This window comes from Primulina tabacum, chromosome 3 (assembly GCF_025594145.1).
Source record: "Primulina tabacum isolate GXHZ01 chromosome 3, ASM2559414v2, whole genome shotgun sequence".
Classification (NCBI taxonomy): Eukaryota; Viridiplantae; Streptophyta; class Magnoliopsida; order Lamiales; family Gesneriaceae; genus Primulina; species Primulina tabacum.
In genome coordinates this window covers 40974421-40991987 of record NC_134552.1, presented here as the reverse complement: position 1 = coordinate 40991987, position 17567 = coordinate 40974421, and the positions used below count along the sequence as shown (strand labels likewise).

The window sequence follows — 17567 nt, the reverse complement described above, 5'->3', positions numbered from 1 at the left end:
TCAATCTTCTTTGATTTATCTTGAGAAATAAAAGCAGCATGCATGTATTCATTTATCATCTGTCTTCTAGTCATTAGTGGAGCTGCTGGATTTCAAATTACCAAAGATGGAGGATGAGATTTTCTCCAAATAAAAGGATTTAGATTGTCTTCATATAAAGCAGTAGATTGTTTTGGAGTATCGACTGCTAGTTCTGGAATGTCAGCTGCTGGTTCTGGAGTATCAGCTGCTGGTTCTGGAGTATCAGCTGCTGGTTCTGGAATGTGAATGTCTGGTTCTGGATTTTGAATATCTTTGACACTTGCTTCTGCATCATCTTCACTGTCTAATTCCAGATAAACGCTATCTAATCTTTTACTTAAATTAGATATGTTAGTAATCTCGGGAACACTGTTGTCTTCATCAAAGACAACATGAATAGATTCTTCAACATTAAGAGTTTTATTATTGAAAATTCTAAAAGCCTTACTAACTGCTGAATATCCAAGAAATAAACCAGTGTCAGATTTTGAATCAAAAGCAGCTAAATGATTTTTGCCATTATTGTGCACAAAGCATCTACAACCGAAAACATGAAAGTAAGATACGTTCGGTTTACTTCCTTTCCATATTTCATACGGAGTCTGATTGTTTCTCTTGTTGATCATCGTTTTGTTTTGTGTGTAGCAAGCTGTATTAATAGCTTCTGCCCAGAAGCGCTGAGAGATGTCTGCATCTGCTAGCATTGTTCTAGCAGCTTCTTTAAGTGTTCTATTTCTCCTCTCAGCTACTCCATTTTGTTGAGGCATCCTGGCAGCTGAATATTCATGATGAATGCCCTGTTCATCTAGATATATCTCAAGAATCTTGTTAGTAAATTCAGTACCTCGATCACTTCTGATTCTAATGACAGAAACTGATTTTTCATTTTGAATCTTTTTCAGAAGTTTGATCAGGAGGTTACTGGTTTGATCTTTTCCAGCAAGAAAAATTACCTAAGTAAATTTAGAGAAATCATCAACAACAACAAGGGTGTATCTCATTCCTCCTAAGCTTATGATAGGGATTGGACCAAATAAGTCCATGTGTAATAATTCTAAACATCTTGAGGATTATTTGCTGCCTTTATTTTTGAAGCTAGATCTTACTTGCTTACCAAGTTGACATGCAGAACATACATGATTCTTAATAAATTTTATGTCTGGCAATCCATCGACTAAGTTCTGCTTTTTGAGATTGTTGATAGATTTAAAATTTAGATGATTCAATCTTTTGTGCCACAACCAGTGTTTATTACTTAGAGATGCAACTAAACATGTAGGAGCAATGATATGATCTATGTTCCATGAGATTTTATAGGTGTTGCCTTTTCTTACTCCGGTTATAACAGTAGAATCATCAGCATTTTTAACTGTGCAAGTGTGCTTCTGGAATGCTACTGAAAATCCATTATCACATAATTGACTAATACTGATCAAGTTATAACAAAGATTTTCAACTAAGAGCACATCCTTAATAGTGATGTTACCATGGATAATCTTACCCTTACCCACGGTTTTACCTTTTGAGTTATCCCCAAAGGTTATCTCTGGTCCAGCACAACTTACTACTTCTGATAGTAGACTTTTCTGTCCAGTCATATGTCTTGAACATCCACTGTCCAAATACCATGTTGAGCTACTGATCTTGGTTTTCTTCACCTGTTTCTGCAAGCACAAATTTTAGTATCTCGTACCCAATCTATTTGGGTCCAAGCCTTATTAGTCCCTTTGGAACCCACATTTGTACAATTTTTATACGTCGGTTATCCATGGAGGTGTGTGCAACAGAGGGTATGTTGTTTCTAACGTTGTGCATCTTAGTATGTTGTTCTTCCTTTCTATTTCTGTTGTCTAGCCTGTATCTCTTCTGAACAGGTCTAGAATTGTAGTACTGGTAGTTTTTAACCTTCATAGGAGGTTGTCTTCCTGAGTTGAATCCTCTTCTGATTCTAGAACTCTTGTCAACTTTTTCCTCAGGTTCAACATAACCCAGACCATAATGCATCCTTTTGTTCATCTGATTTACATTCCTTTCTACTGAAACAGTAGGTACTTCTGGTTTCTGTACCACACTGGATTTCACAAAGTGAATATACTTCCCTTTGCACAAATCCAGTTTTGGCTTAGTATTCGTTTCAGAAGTGCCTTCATTATTACAAAATCCGAGACCACTCCTATCTCCAGATTGTTTTTGTAATTCTTGCATTTTTTCCAGTGAAATAGAGGACTTGTTCCAAACATTTACCAGTAGTGATAACTTCTGGTTTTCAGAAAGCATCTTCTGGTATTCTGCTTTTGCTCTTTCATTCTCCGTTTTTAATTTACTCATCTCAACTTGTAAATCATTAGAGCTGTCTACTTGCAAGCAAGTTAACTTACTGTTCTGATCTTTTAAGTCCTGATTTTCGATCTTAACTTCCTCGAATGATTGAGAAAGTCTAGAATACTCTTCTACCATGTCGTGTAATGCTTTGACTAACTCAGTGCGTGTAAATTCATCATAATCAAAGTCAAATACCTCTCCATATGTCGAGGTTGAATCAGTATTTGCCATCAGACATTTGATCTCATCTTCATCACTTTCACTCGAATGGCTTTCAGAACCAGAAGATTCAGAACTTGAGTCTGCCCATTTGGACTTACTTTCTTCTGCAATCATTGCCTTCATGTCTCTTCTGGTCTTTTATCATTGCGTTTGACACCCTTCTTCCTCTGGTCATCCTTCTTTGGTTTTGGACAATCAGCAATGAAGTGTCCAACTTTTCCACAGTTAAATCATGCCATATCACTAGGTGATGATTCCTTTTTGAAATTGCGGTTGGGACTTTGAAATGTTCTATGATTCTTTCTCATTAATCTTGAAAACTTCTTAACAAAAATGACATTGCGTCATTGCTTATCTGTTCAGCACTTCTCTCAGAAGTATTCTCTAAAGCAGTAGCAGAAGATGAGCTTGGAGCAACTGTAGTAGTAGAGTTAACAGTAGCTGCGAGAGCTTTGGTTGGTGGATTTGCTAAGGGCTCTTCTCACTTCGAACTTCAAGTTCAAACTCATATGCCTTTAAATCCGAGAACAAGTCGTGTAGTTCTAACTTGTTGAGATCCTTGGAAGCTCTCATTGCCATTGTTTTGACGTCCCATTCTCTGGGTAGGCCTCTCATTATCTTTAATGCAATTTCTCTATTGCCAAAGTCTTTCCCAAGAGCTGAGAGTTCATTGACGAGGCTGCTGAATCGTTCATCAAATTCATTCATAGTTTCTCCAGCCCTCATCTTCATATTCTCAAACTTCTGCATGGCTACAGACAGTTTGTTTTCTTTTGTTTCTTCGTTTCCTTCACAGATCTGAATTAATTTTTCCCAAATTTCCTTGGCACTATGGCACGTCTTGATTTTGCTGAAGGTATTTTTGTCGAGTGTCTTGTATAAAATGTCCTTCGCAACGTTGTCAAGATTGGCTTTCTCCTTGTCCTCACTTGTCCATTCATATCTTGGTTTTTCAAGCATCTGAGGTGCACCTTCGGTGATAGCAATAGCTGGATTTGGCTTTAAGATCTTTAATGGACCATCAGTGATGACATACCACATGTCATCATCTTGAGCCGCAAGATGAGCGTGCATTCTGATTTTCCAATCATCGAAATCTTCTTTTGAGAACATTGGAACTTTGCTGAAATAAGACATGTCTATTAAATATTTTTCAGAACAAGAATAACTCTGCTCTGATACCACTTGTTGGGGATCGGGTTGAGTTTAGAAGGGGGGTTTGAATAAACTCAATGGCCAACTTAATAAATTCTTTCGAATGATGTGCTAAAATCCTGTTAGAGATTTTAACGATTCTTGTTCAAGTATAAAGACCAGCAGATCACAAGATAATGTGCGGAAAACGATCTGTTGGTTAGTGGGTTAAAAATGATAAAGCCGAAAAGCAGTAGATAGCACAAGGTTTGTTTCTGGAAGTTCGAAGATGAATCTTTTACGTCTCCCTTTCTTCTGTTTCCAGAAGGTATCACTAAAAGACTTTGGTGAATACAACACAACAATTGTACACACCCACTTCAACAGGACTTACCCTTCGCCTATTGAAACTCTTAGCTTTACAACTCAACTTCTTGAATGATCTTAAATTCTGGAAAAAACTCTTTTCGAGTTACAAATTCTTCTATCAATGAAATAATGAAGTGAATAGCTTGAGAAGATATAACGAAAATAGCTAGCACAATATGATCTCAATGATCAAGAGTATGCAATGAAGCATGTGCTGCTTTTTCAGTGTTTGAGCTCTTTAGATAACTGAAAGTTCTAACAATGCTCGAATGATGTTTTTCAATTCAGATTTTTGTTCAATGCTACATATTTCTTCACGAAATCCTTCATCTCCATATATAGGCTCTATTCAACGTTCAAAAACTGAACGGTTCTTTTCTTTTTGGTGGTTCAGCTTTATTGCTTAAAATGGACCCTGCAGAATACATCAAAAGTAATCAGTCGCAGTTCATACCAAAAATGGTATACCGTCATAAATGTTCTTGTATAGCATTTAATGGCATTTAATGAAGCAATAAATGCTGGTATCACGTTAATAGATCAACGGTAATATTTAGAAACTTTGAGATACGCAAGATTCTGTTAGTGTATATTTCGAATTTTGTATCCTTCTAGTTCTGGTTTTAGCTAAGAAATTATTTAAGCAGGTTTTAGCGCGATACAAGTACTTCTGGTTTACAACATCTACTGGTTCTACTGGTTTTGTACTAATCCAACATATACTGGTTCTACTGGTTTTGTACTTAATCCAACATCTACTGGTTTTTCCTTAGCATCTCCACAATAAATTTAATTCTAACACTTTTTCTTTTTCAACTTTCTATCAATTATTTTAATTTAAAACTATTAAGTATAGATTAATTATTTAATTGGGTTTGACTAATCTTATTGAACTTATAAGTTTTTATATTTTATAAGCTGTTTTAAGATATTATAAGTTGTTAAGTCTTGTTTTAAAAAGTTACGCATGAACGAGCTCACTTATTTAATAAATTTGAATTTCAATTATTTACGAATTTTAATATTTTATTTTAGATGATGAATATACTTAAGTTACACAAGCTCACTATTTTGATTGACAATTTATGTAATTTTTTTTAAATTCAAGTATTTATAAATAATACAAGTTGAAGATATATAATTACATGAAGTGATATTAATTTACATAATAAAATGAGACAATTAAGTGTGGGTGTATGTTCGTACATTTTTAAAAAAGTGTCGCTGTATTAAATTGGTAATTTTTTGATTGAATTAATTAACTATATAAATATAGAGGAAGAAAGATGATCAAAACATTTAAAAATCTTTAGATTGGACCAAATATAAATTTGATATTTTATAATTGTACATTGATCAAGAGAGTTAAAGTCAAATTAATCCATAAAGTTATGGAGCGATACGACTAAATATAGATACATAATTTCTTAAAAAAAAATAGCAAAAACATTATATACACTTAAAATTGAATAAAAAAATAATTATTAGATTATAAATTTTCTAAATCGCATGCCCTAACTTAGAGTCTTAACCGCTCCTACACGGTTGAAAAAAAGAGCTTTGACAGATAAAAATATAATTTTAGTTTTGGACAAAAACTTATGTGAGACGGTCTCACGAGTCGTATTTTGTGAGACGGATCTCTTATTTGGGTCATCCATGAAAAAATACTATTTTTTATGCTAAGAGTATTACTTTTTATTGTGAATATTGATAGCGTTGACCCGTCTCACAGATAAAGATTCATGAGACAGTCTCACAAGAGATCTACTCTTAGTTTTGTAAATTAATTTGTTTTAGATTTTAATCATATAATTTGTCAAAATTTAATTTTTATCTAATAACTTAAATTTTTTAGGTCAATTTTTTTGCCATTAAATCTTCTTAAAAAAAAAGAAATAAATTTATTAGATGAATAATGGAAAAACAAAATGTTGGAACTCTTCAAGTTCGCAATCTTGATTTTGGTGATAACAAAACCTGTTAATTACGTTACTAATGATTTATCTTAGTGTGCAGCATCTATGATCACTCACGAGATGTTTACATCGCAAAACTAAAGACCCAACTGATCGCATGAAATGAATCAGTCTAACTTATTACGTCAATTGAGCAGTCCAGCTGATTGTCCAATTGATAGGTGATTCAGCAGGAAAACCTCAGAAGTCTGGCCAGCCGAAGGAGGGTTCAACTGATGAAGAAACCCATATGATCAGTCCAACTGAACAAGTGTGAAAATCAGTTCCACTGACGAGTCAACTGATTTCACCAGCCCAACTGAAAGATCAGTTCAACTGACCAGTTCGAAGCATCAGTTAGAATCTTTCAGTTATGGATGAAGACAAACTCTTTCAAGTGGAATCCAGCTGTACGTGAAGGTACAAAGCCATTACCCAGTCAAAGGACAGTAATGGACGTTGCATCAGAACATTAAAGACAAAAACGTTTCAGAAGGTCAGTCAAAAAATCGAGACACAAAGTCCGAGAAGCGAGTTCAAGATGCAACAGATACAATAAATGAGTCTACTGTACGATCAATTTTTCCGCCTATATAAAGAGAAGATCAATGAAGACTCAAATAATATACAACTCAAGAGAGAAAAGAAAGGGCACGCTTCAAAGTCATATCAGCTTAAAGAGAGAAGCATTCAGCCCAGTCGAGGGAACTCTTCACATATATATCAACTTAGATTAGAAGCGCATTTCTCTCAGTGTGTGAGAACATCCTTGTTCAGTTCTCACACACAAACACTCTCATCCACTCAAATACAGTCTTGCACAAAGATGTTAAACTTGTGTATGTAGTCTTTCTCACATAGACATTAAAGAAATGTTGACTGGAAGGTGCTGCCTTCAGCTAAGTCTAGGAGTTCAGTTTAGGCAGTGGTGTAGGTCCTAGCTGAGTGGGTTTGTACAAAGAGTTGTATAAATCAAAGTCTTCTAGTTGATCCTACCCGAGGCGGTAGAAGGGGGTGACGTAGGAGCAGTTGAAGTTTCCGAACATCCATAAACATATCTTGTGTATTTAACTATTTAACTATTGTTTTTAAACTGTTTGGATCAGTAAGAGTATCCATTAGTTCAGATGTCACCATAACTGAACTGATGAATGCAAAAACTAATATATCCTTTTTTGATTATTCAGTTTACATAAGATAAAATGCTTTCTAATATAACAGTCTTCTTCATGAAGGATTACTTCGAGTTTCTTCCGCTTGGTTTTAACCAAACTCGATTTAATTCATCGGTGTTAATATTATTAGAACACGAGCTATTGCAACTCATTGGAGAATATTTTTTTTGAAACATCTGAAAGAATGTTCAGCAAACGATCCTTCAATTGGTATCAGAGCCGGTTGTTCTAAGAAGAACATTTGAAGAAAACTGTGTTTTAAAAATCTTACTTTAAAATAGTGTTACTAGCTATTTAAAAGTATCACATACGATTTTCAAAACTATTTGAAAATATTTATATGTCGCTCTTTGATAAAGAGTTGAGAGGATTGGTTCTGTGACTAATATTGCAGCCACTTCTTTAGACTCTTTACTTAGGGGTTTTAATTAGTCTGCAGGGGACTGAGAATCATCTGCAAAGATGCACAGCTAAATTGCTCCTTGAACAAGTCTTCAGTTGCAAGCCTACCAGGTTAGCTGTTCTTCAGACGAAACTCATCCATGCTAGGACGTTGGATGATTAAAATCACCAGCTGCATTCTAGTTGAGCCTAGTGAGATTCTGCTCGACCGGTTAGTCTGCTAAGAAGTCAAGTTCAAGTAGTTTAACTCATTTCTCTAGCAAGATAAACTCACAACCGATGCAGCAGTTCAAGCAGTCAAGCAACCAGTTGATGGTATATCCAGTTCTGTCACACAAAACAACTGACATCTGATGTTGTTTAAAATATGCTACCATTGTAGTAATCTTTCTTGTTCAACTGATGTATATACTCAGATATAAATAGAAGGAAATTTATTTAAAGAAACATCGTATTTGTTCAGCTCTGTTTTATTGTGACTGAATGAATATTTCCAAATCTCTTGTCTACATTGCTTGAATGATTATAATCTCTGAATGAATGACTATATAAATATCTTTCAGATACGGGTTTTTTATTCAGTTTTTGAGGGGGAGTTTCTCGTTTTTCTCTCAATCTAAAAAGTATTATTAATCGGTTTTAAAACTCAGTTGTTAAGAAAAATTCTTTCCTTTTCATCAACTGAAAAGTAGTTTCTTAATTTTGTCCATCTCTTTTAAAAAGGTTTTAACTCAGTTTGGAGATGAATTTTTGGTTATTTTAATCTCATTAAATTCAGTTATAAAGGGGGAGCCTTTAATGATATTTGAACTTGCTAACCCTTGAACTGAATATATTGCGCTTAACTGCTCATGTTTTGTAATCATAAAAAAGGGGGAGATTGTTAGAACTTTTCAAGTTCGCAATCTTGATTTTGGTGATAACAAAACCTGTTAATTATGTTACTAATGATCTACCTTAGTGTGCAACATCTAGGATCACTCACGAGATGTTTATATCGCAAAACTAAAGACCCAACTGATCGCATGAAATGAATCAGTCTAACTTATTACGTCAATTGAGCAGTCCAGCTGATTGTCCAGTTGATAGGTGATTCAGCAGGAAAACCTCAGAAGCCTTGCCAGCTGAAGGAGGGTTCAACTGATGAAGAAACCCAGCTGATCAGTCCAACTGAACAAGTGTGAAATCAGTTCCACTGACGAGTCAACTGATTTCACCAGCCCAACTGAAAGATCAGTTCAACTGACCAGTTCGAAGCATCGGTTAGAATCTTTTCAGTTATGGATGAAGACAAACTCTTTCAAGTGGAATCCAGCTGTACGTGAAGGTACAAAGCCATTACCCAGTCAAAGGACAGTAATGGACGTTGCATCAGAACATTAAAGACAAAAACGTTTCAGAAGGGCAGTCGAAAAGTCGAGACACAAAGTCCAAGAAACGAATTCAAGATGCAACGGATACAATAAATGAATCTCACTGTACGATCAGTTTTTTCCGCCTATATAAAGAGAAGATCAGTGAAGACTCAAATAATATGCAACTCAAGAGAGAAAAGAAAAGGCACGCTTCAAAGTCATATCAGCTTAAAGAGAGAAGCATTCAGCCCAGTCGAGGGAACTCTTCACAGATATGTCAGCTTAGAATAGAAGCGCATTTCTCTCAGTATGTGAGAACATCCTTGTTCAGTTCTCACACACAAACACTATCATCCACTCAAATACAATCTTGCACAAACACTCTCATCCATTCAAATACAGTCTTGCACAAAGACGTTAAACTTGTGTATATAGTCTTTCTCACATAGACATTAAAGAAGTGTTGACTGGAAGGTGCTGCCTTCAGTCTAAGTCTAGGAGTTCAGTTTAGGTAGTGGTGTAAGTCTTAGCTGAGTGGGTTTGTACAAAGAGTTGTATAAATCAAAGTCTTCTAGTGGATCCCATCCGAGGCGGTAGAAGGGGTGACGTAGGAGCAGTTGAAGTCTCCGAACATCCATAAACATATCTTGTGTATTTAACTGTTTAACTATTGTTTTTAAACTATTTGGATTAGTTAGAGTATCCATGAGTTCAGCTGTCACCATAACTGAACTGATGAATGCAAAAACTAATCTATCATTTTTCGGTTATTCAGTTTACATAAGATAAAATACTTTCTAATATAACAGTCTTCTTGACAAATGATTACTTCGAGTTTCTTCCGCTTGGTTTTTAACAAAACTCGATTTAATTTATCGATGTTAATATTCTTAGAACACGAGCTATTGCAGTTCATTGGAGAATATTTTATTTGAAACATCCGAAAAAATGTTCAGCAAACGATCTTTCACAAATTTGACCAAAAAAAAAAAAAACATGCTAGAATCCAAAACACATCACGTATTGGATTAAATTGAAATTTTAACTACAGGGAATAATAAAACGCGTGACGTGTTTGTTCCGTCCATGACTCCATTCCCAAACCACCCACCGTCTGCACTTTGCCGAGACGGAGAGACTTCCAGGTTTACAGTTTCTTTCTTTTTTCTTCCTTTTGTTTCATTATTATTTTTTGCACAATACATGGTATCAGATTCGTCACTCGTATCTGTCGATTTTTCTTCTTTGTTTTCTCAGCTCCAGTAATCGTCAGAAATTCGTTGCCAAAAACTGAGGTTTGTTCTTGCTCCCCATGTTTTGAGCTCTTATTTTCGAAGAATAATGTTCTTTTTGGCTTGAGAAATGTGGTACAATAGTGTTTCAGTGATTTTATCCATGGTTTTCTTTCATGGGTGTTGAAACTTTTTCCTTCGGATGCCTCAACATTTTAGGATGTCTGTTATTTTTGAGGTTGTACAGTCCGGCGGAAAACCCATATTTTCTTTTAAGTTGTAAAGATGTTTTTTCATTGACGTTTGCTTTTATTTTTTGCTCTACGGATTCTTTTAGCCGGTTTGCTTGCTTACTTGAATCGTTGGCTTATTACTCACAGATTCATCATCTTTTTCCCCTTTCCATCAGATATGGCGGTATTCGTGTTATGATTTCTTATATTTTGAAGTTTAGTATTGGGTAGCAACACTGTGTTTGCTTAGCGCTAGTTTGGTATAGTGGCGTATCATCTAAACTTCTTATTTTTCCGAAAAATACTTGAAGCTCTCGTTGTAATTTCGCGTTTCATAGTATAGAAGATTGGTTTGAAACCACTGCCTACGAAATGCTACTCAGTTTCTCCTCTCTGTCACAATTGAAAGGAGACTGACTAGAACTGCCGTATTTATTACTACTTATGCAGTGTATGTTCTCAGATATATGCACTCTGTAAAAATTTATATGTTGGTATTTGACGTCACCCAAGATGAAATTTCTTCTTGCAGTTTGTGGGAAATGAAGGGGCGTTGGTTTTCTGACAATGATATCCCCATTAATGTACTATCCCGACTGTCAGCTAGAGCATTGCATCGGTTGAAGTATGTTTCGAAAGAGTGGTATGATCTTATATCGGACCGGTCTTTCATTCGCCTCCAGTTGAAAAAGACAGAATACGTGTCAGGACTATTCTTCCAGGAGGTATATAGGTGGTCTGATAAGGATATTGAATCGATCAGCTATATCCCAATTGAACTGGAAAGTGTTAAAGTGTGGAACAACATTTTGAGCTTTCTCCCCGAAAATGTTGTCATTTTGTCATCGAACAACGGCTTAATTTGCTGTCGAAGTTGTTTCCCTACTCCCACGCCTATAATATATGTTTGCAATCCATTGATTAAACAATGGACGCCTGTAAAATGGCCTAATCTGCCCAGAAGCAGCAGCATCTCCCTGGCTTTTGATCCTTTTCGGAACCCCATTGATGCTTCGACAGATTTCACATTAGTGTCAGTCTGTGCTACAGAGACAGAGGCCAACAAAGAAGAAGAGAAGGAAGAAGAAGAATCCTGTTTTGTTCTTGATATATATTCCTCAAAGACAGGGTTGTGGAGAAGATCACAAGAGTGTTGTAAATGCAATTACAATCTGGCTAAAAACAAAGGCATCTTAGTTGCAGGAATTCTGCATTGGCTCACAGATGGCGACCAAATTCTGATGTTTGACCCTAACAACGAGATATCGTGGTTGATAACGGTTCCTGTACCTGCATCACAATTGTCCAGCATACCGGAAATGTGTATAGGAGAATCCCAAGGTAAGCTGTATTATGTTATAATCTCCGAAGATGGTCTCCAACTATGGGTGCTAGAGGATCACTTCACATCTCAGTGGGACCTAAAATGCTTTACGTCCTTGGAAGAACTCGAGAAAGAAAATTCAAAAGTATTATACGACATACCAAAGAAAGTGGGAAGCCGGTTATGCAAAGACATGCTTTCTTGGATTGATCCTCTTGCTTTCAAAGATGGAATAGTGTTCTTAAAGGTGTCGGCTGACATATACTCGTACCAATTCGAGACAGGGAAACTGAAAATACTCTGTGATGCTAAGACACTTGGGCCAAAATCCATGCATTCTCCTATTATCGCTACGTATACTATGAGCTTGGTGCCACTTGATGAGTAGGAGATATGTGTTGGTCTTGTTTTAGCTAGATTCTGCAAATGTTAGGAAATGGTGTGTTGAAATTCAAAGATTTTCGTCTTAGCCCTTGTTTTACGAAGGTTGGAAAAGTGGCAGTGATTTTAGATTTCTGTATAAATTAATTTTGTCGACTCAATTTTTATTTTTATTGGAGTCTTTGAACCTAGTTCAGTAAAAATATTCCGGGAAAATTTCTACTTGACATGGCAAGGTTTAATAAATCCATGGTCCTAAAGAAAATATAGCTTCATTTGTTTGAAATGATGAAGTGGCATCTTAACTAGCTGCTGGAACACGCTAGCAGTTTTTCCCAATTTTCTCTATTTTCACCGAGTTTGGAACCTGTGCAGTTCAAACTGATATTTAATCAACTAACTTGAAGTGTTAAAAGCTTTTATAGAAAGTATCAAGGAGATTCAAATGCATCCATGACCACTGAAGGAAACTTCAATACAAATGTTGGGATAATATCCCTTGAATACATAATAAGTTAATTCCAAATACATCCGATGCTTGTGTACTCTTTTATTAATCATCTAAGAAATCTTGATCCGTTGAATTGTGAAGCGGCCAGAGCCACTGGGAATAAATCTAAACAAAATTCAGCCCCAATAACTAGCATATAAGCTTACTTATGTTTGATAAAGTCACCTCATGAGCCAATGAACCCTCCTCTTCTGTCCTGGAACTCAGCTGCCCTCTCCTGTTTCAGTTTCTGCAAGATTTCTCGTGTGGCAGAATCATAAAATCGATCATGAACAAACTTCCTTTCCTCAGCCTGTATCTCCTTGATAGCACTCGAATATGGATTTGGAGGTGGGCTCCTTCCTTGAATCCGAGCAATTTGTTTCAGCCGAGCAAATGCCTTCCTTTTGGCTTTTCTCTCATTTCGATATTCCATCTACCCACAAAGAAACCACGATTCAGAGGGGGAACAAATGGGATTTCATTTTCAAGTTTGACTGCTTTATTTATGACAATAAATGAGAGTAGGTGACAGAGAACAAACATCGGCAACGGCAATAGCATCCTCATCACTAATTCCGTGCTCCTTTAACTCAAGCACCCTCCAAGCAAATACACGGGCAGCAGGTGGATCAAAACCAGATATCCTGTTCACGTGCAAGAATCAGTGATTCATATTCACTATCCTGAAAAATGGACATACTCTTCTCTAAACCGTCTCTTAGTTAAACTCGATCACTAAATAAGATCAAACAGAAGTCTAACATGCAGAACTAAAACCTTTTCTTCCTTATGAACTGGCACACTTTGTTCCATAAAGCACATATTTCACCTAGGAGTTTCATTTTCCTTTTGTATATATTTTATTTTGATATTTGGTCCTGTCAATTATATTATAAAAAAAAAAGGTATCTTCATGAACGACGTTTTTGGAAAACAACAAGTGAATACGTTCAATAACTAAAAAAGGTCTTTGAATAACAAATATGAATATAAACACAAAATATAACGAATGCCATTTTTGTATTTAACGTATCAACTTCAAAATCTTTCATATGTGTTAAGCCATTGACCAGGCAACCGTAATTCAATCCATCATTGGCCAAAGAATAATCATGCATGCACATCAATGGATACTTGGAGTATAATTATTTGTTCACTTGTTTGATTTTTATGTGACATAGATATATCTTATTGTATAATATAAAAAAAATATCATAATATCGCAATACAAAAAAAGTGTGAAGTACATAAAATAAAACTTCCTGAATTTCAATGCGTGAAAAACTCTCACTCTCACGAACATTAAGATTTACTGCGACATTATGTTATTCATCTCTCAATTAACCAAAAATAAAAAATAAAAAACAGATCCCAATAATATCACCAAAAAGGGCAAAAATAGTGAGTTCGTTAGTTAAACCCAAGACTGAGTCCTATATACCTTCAGCATCTTCTCCACAAAATCGTCGCAAACCATTCTTTCCTCAAGAGTTATTTTTTTCCTCCAAAACCCAGACACCACGGCACACACAATACACCAATGTACATACAGTATTAATTGAATCATACTTTATAACTAGTATTATCAAATAAATACAGAAATGAACAATTGGACCTCTAAAAGATTTTTTCCGTAATAGAGAAGCTCAGAGTCCCTGAACTATGCTTCTAAATATATATTGAAAAATTATATCTCTTGTCAGCACTGGAGGCAGCGGATTAAGAAGTTGGATACATGGAAGTAGTCACAGGTTCATCGACAAACATATGTTGTGTGCATATGTCCTTTATATCAAACCCCATTCATTAATCTGAAGGAAATTATCATTATTAATTACCAAAATATCTCAGGTGGTGTTAGCTTCGAAGAATCAGTGTGATGTAAAATTACACAAAACACACATCTGATGTTAGCAGTTTCCTCAAATGATGAACAAGAGTCTTCTTCTTGCCATCATAAATAATCGTGAATCGACAAAAAAGGAAAAGAAATTCGATACATCCAGATCTATATGCATCGTGTTCCACAACACGTTTTGTTTTCGGCCTCTTTGTTTCACCTTTGTGGGTATAAATAAAAGGGACTATTAGGCATCATGACATGGATCGAACAACATGAGAAAATATGGATCTGTGATTAGGTAGAAAAAAAGAGTGAAATTGCTGAACATATTCAAAGAAACATTATTTAATCATGTTAAAAATTAATGCAAGAAATAACTAATATGATGGTGATTGTCATCAGGCAATAGTACCTGCAATCGGCTTAATCTTGACATAAGCTAAAAGGTTTTAATGGCAATAAATTTGAAGAAAATCTATGAACTCACAGTAGAAACACAATCTTACAATCCAATGAGCAGCTTACTCAATATCTAATCCTCAAATCACACATGATATCAAAATTAAAACATCTCCTGTGTATAACCAAGAATCAACCTATTCCTTTTTTTTTAGCCATCTTCCATAAAATACCGTAAAAAATTTAACACAATGAACATCTTAAACGGAAAAAATGGAGAGAAAAAGGGATCTAGCAAAATACACGATCGCCCCCTCATGCTTAGAATCGGGATGCTTTTGAAAAAACTTATTCACATAAACATCCTCGGGTAAACTTATGGACTTCAGCTTTTTCTCCGCCCGAGGAAACGTCGCAGGCGGTGCTCTACAAAATATCACAAAAACACAAATCAAAAATCAAAATTGTGAACCAATAATTTCTTCATAAAATTGAAGTAAAAGAAGAAAAATCGACGTACTTTTCCATGGCTTTAAGCCACATGGGCTCAGCTCTGGCTAGCCCTTTGACGAGTTTCCTAGTTTTTGCAAGCAAATCTCCTCTCATATATGACATTGTTGAAAGTGCAGCTGCTTCTATTTCCAACAAAGAAATGTATCAGAATTGAGAAACAGGGCGAGGCTCGGATAGAGTGGATACGGTGTCGTATTTTGGGTGGTTCCGAGTGAGGAAGATTGGTTGAACCGAACAGAAGACGAGACCTGGATAACACTTTTGGGCCGATAAACAAACGGGCCTATATTTTATGGGTTATGAATTCGTACAGGCCCGTGTTGATTTTTCTTAGTTTATATGTGGATGCTTAAAAATTAAAGTTGTATTTGGAAGTATAGATTTGAATTCAATGAGTTTTAATTATATTTTTATTGTTAACATTGAAATAATAGATGAAATATTAAATTCAATTTACTTATTTGCATATTAGTTATATAAAATAGAATGAATTTAAAATATCTTCATTATTAATGAACTTGAAATCTATCATAATTAATATGAAACCCTATAAATACATTGAATGAATGAATTTGAAATTTATGGTCTTACTTATCTAAAACTACAAAAATACATTTGAAATACATCAATCCAACTTGATTTAAATTTGGAAATTTAAATATGTAAAATGTAATTTTAATCTTGTATTTTTTGTTGAATCAATTATAGTAATGTAACTATGTTTTGACAATAGATTTTAGTCCTTATCGTCAAAATCATGTAATTAATTGACTAATTTTATTGTTAATATTTTTTTGTAATTACGTTGTTAAACATGTGTACATATCACGAGATTTTTTTAAACACATATTTATCAAAATTGAATATGATATTAGTTATTTAACTACCGATTTAGATGAGAATGATTGTAACTAATAATTGAAATATAGTTATATGACTAAAATCGAATAAATAAAGAATGTATTAAAAATTTTAAACATTAATATTAATACAAAAATTATTATGAGATCGTCTCATAAATCAATTTTGTGAGACGAATATCTGACTCGATCCATCGATTTTTTTATTTTGTCTTTTGGAATCAAAAATATTATTTTTCGTCACAGGTACTCTGTTTTCCAAAAGAAAGTGTCCAGCAAGACAAGATCAGGATCATTTGAAAGAGCATGTAAATAATTAATGATTTTTTTACAAGATGAAGATGTTCTTTATACCCACATACGCGACTGATTTTGTAAATTTTGTGGGCTTGGGTCGAGTTTCATAGCTATTCATAATGGGTCGGGTTTCATAGCCATTTATGTTTGGGCTAGTTCTCAGGGTCGATTTTAAGCATCATGGGTCAGGTTTCATAGCCATTTATGCTTGGGTTGAGTTCTTAATTAGGACCGAGTTTAAGCATCATGGGAGTGTCATCATGCATAGTTCTAGTTTTTGTATCACCTTCTAATCGATATTCTGTATGCATGGGTCGAGATATTTAAGTACGCATGCATCGGTAGGAAACTCGTCAAATGACTAGTTCTTAAGTTTCTTTTATCATACTTGTATTTGACATCTATATAAATTTATTTATATATGTTAGGCCTTTGAGTACGATGGTGAATGAGAAAGTAGTCTCAATATAACAATATTTAAGTGGTGTTCATGGTCTAGTGGTAAGTGAAAACCGTCTCTATAGTAAGCGACAGTTATGTCAAATACCGTCACAATATTAAGCCACGTTTTTGTCAAAAACCGTCGCTATAATTAGCGACGGTTTTTAATCAAAATACTACAACATATTTCATAAATAAAATACTAAGAAAAAATTAAATATTAAATTTTCTGTAAAAAAAACACTTTAAAAACCTTACGTACGCGATATGCTAATCCACGTAACGTTGGAAGATCACACCGATGAGTAAATCTACGAAATTAATACGAAAAAATGTTAGTACAAATTAAAAAAACCGAACTTTGAAAAAAATTGATAGATTTTCGTTACTACCAGAGAAGAAAGGCGAAAATCGCTGAATAAAACGTTCGCGAAACTCGGTATATATAGAACAATAGCGAACAACATTTGTCTAAAACTATCGCTCTTCTCTCGTTCAAATGACTCTATCTACATTTTAAAGAAGGTAGCCACAGTTTGTGTAAGCTAAGCTAGCAATTGAGAACCATAAATGGCCAGGCTAGACATAATATT

At 34.8% G+C, this 17567-nt stretch overlaps 2 protein-coding genes across 3 annotated transcripts; one reads left to right on the top strand and one right to left on the bottom strand.

Moving 5' to 3' along the window:
* Positions 1–10013: 10013 nt before the first annotated feature.
* LOC142541076 (F-box protein At5g49610-like) lies at positions 10014–12431 on the top strand. 2 transcript variants are annotated; one of them, XM_075647622.1, is made up of 3 exons: positions 10014–10103; positions 10216–10253; positions 10956–12431. In XM_075647622.1, the coding sequence occupies exon 3, from the start codon at positions 10966–10968 to the stop codon at positions 12133–12135; it is 1170 nt and encodes a 389-aa protein (XP_075503737.1). In that variant the 5' UTR covers positions 10014–10103; positions 10216–10253; positions 10956–10965; the 3' UTR covers positions 12136–12431. The 2 variants fall into 2 exon arrangements, with proteins under 2 accessions (XP_075503737.1, XP_075503736.1); XM_075647621.1 differs by lacking the exon at positions 10014–10103 and having other exon boundaries at positions 10162–10253.
* Positions 12432–12564: 133 nt separating this feature from the next.
* LOC142541077 (uncharacterized) lies at positions 12565–17353 on the bottom strand. Its single transcript, XM_075647623.1, has 5 exons — positions 17233–17353; positions 15384–15498; positions 15167–15289; positions 13163–13265; positions 12565–13054 (listed from the first exon to the last, which is right to left on the bottom strand). Exons 2-5 carry the CDS (start codon positions 15476–15478, stop codon positions 12806–12808), a joined length of 570 nt encoding a protein of 189 aa, XP_075503738.1. The 5' UTR covers positions 15479–15498; positions 17233–17353; the 3' UTR covers positions 12565–12805.
* Between the last annotated feature and the right edge of the window lie 214 nt (positions 17354–17567).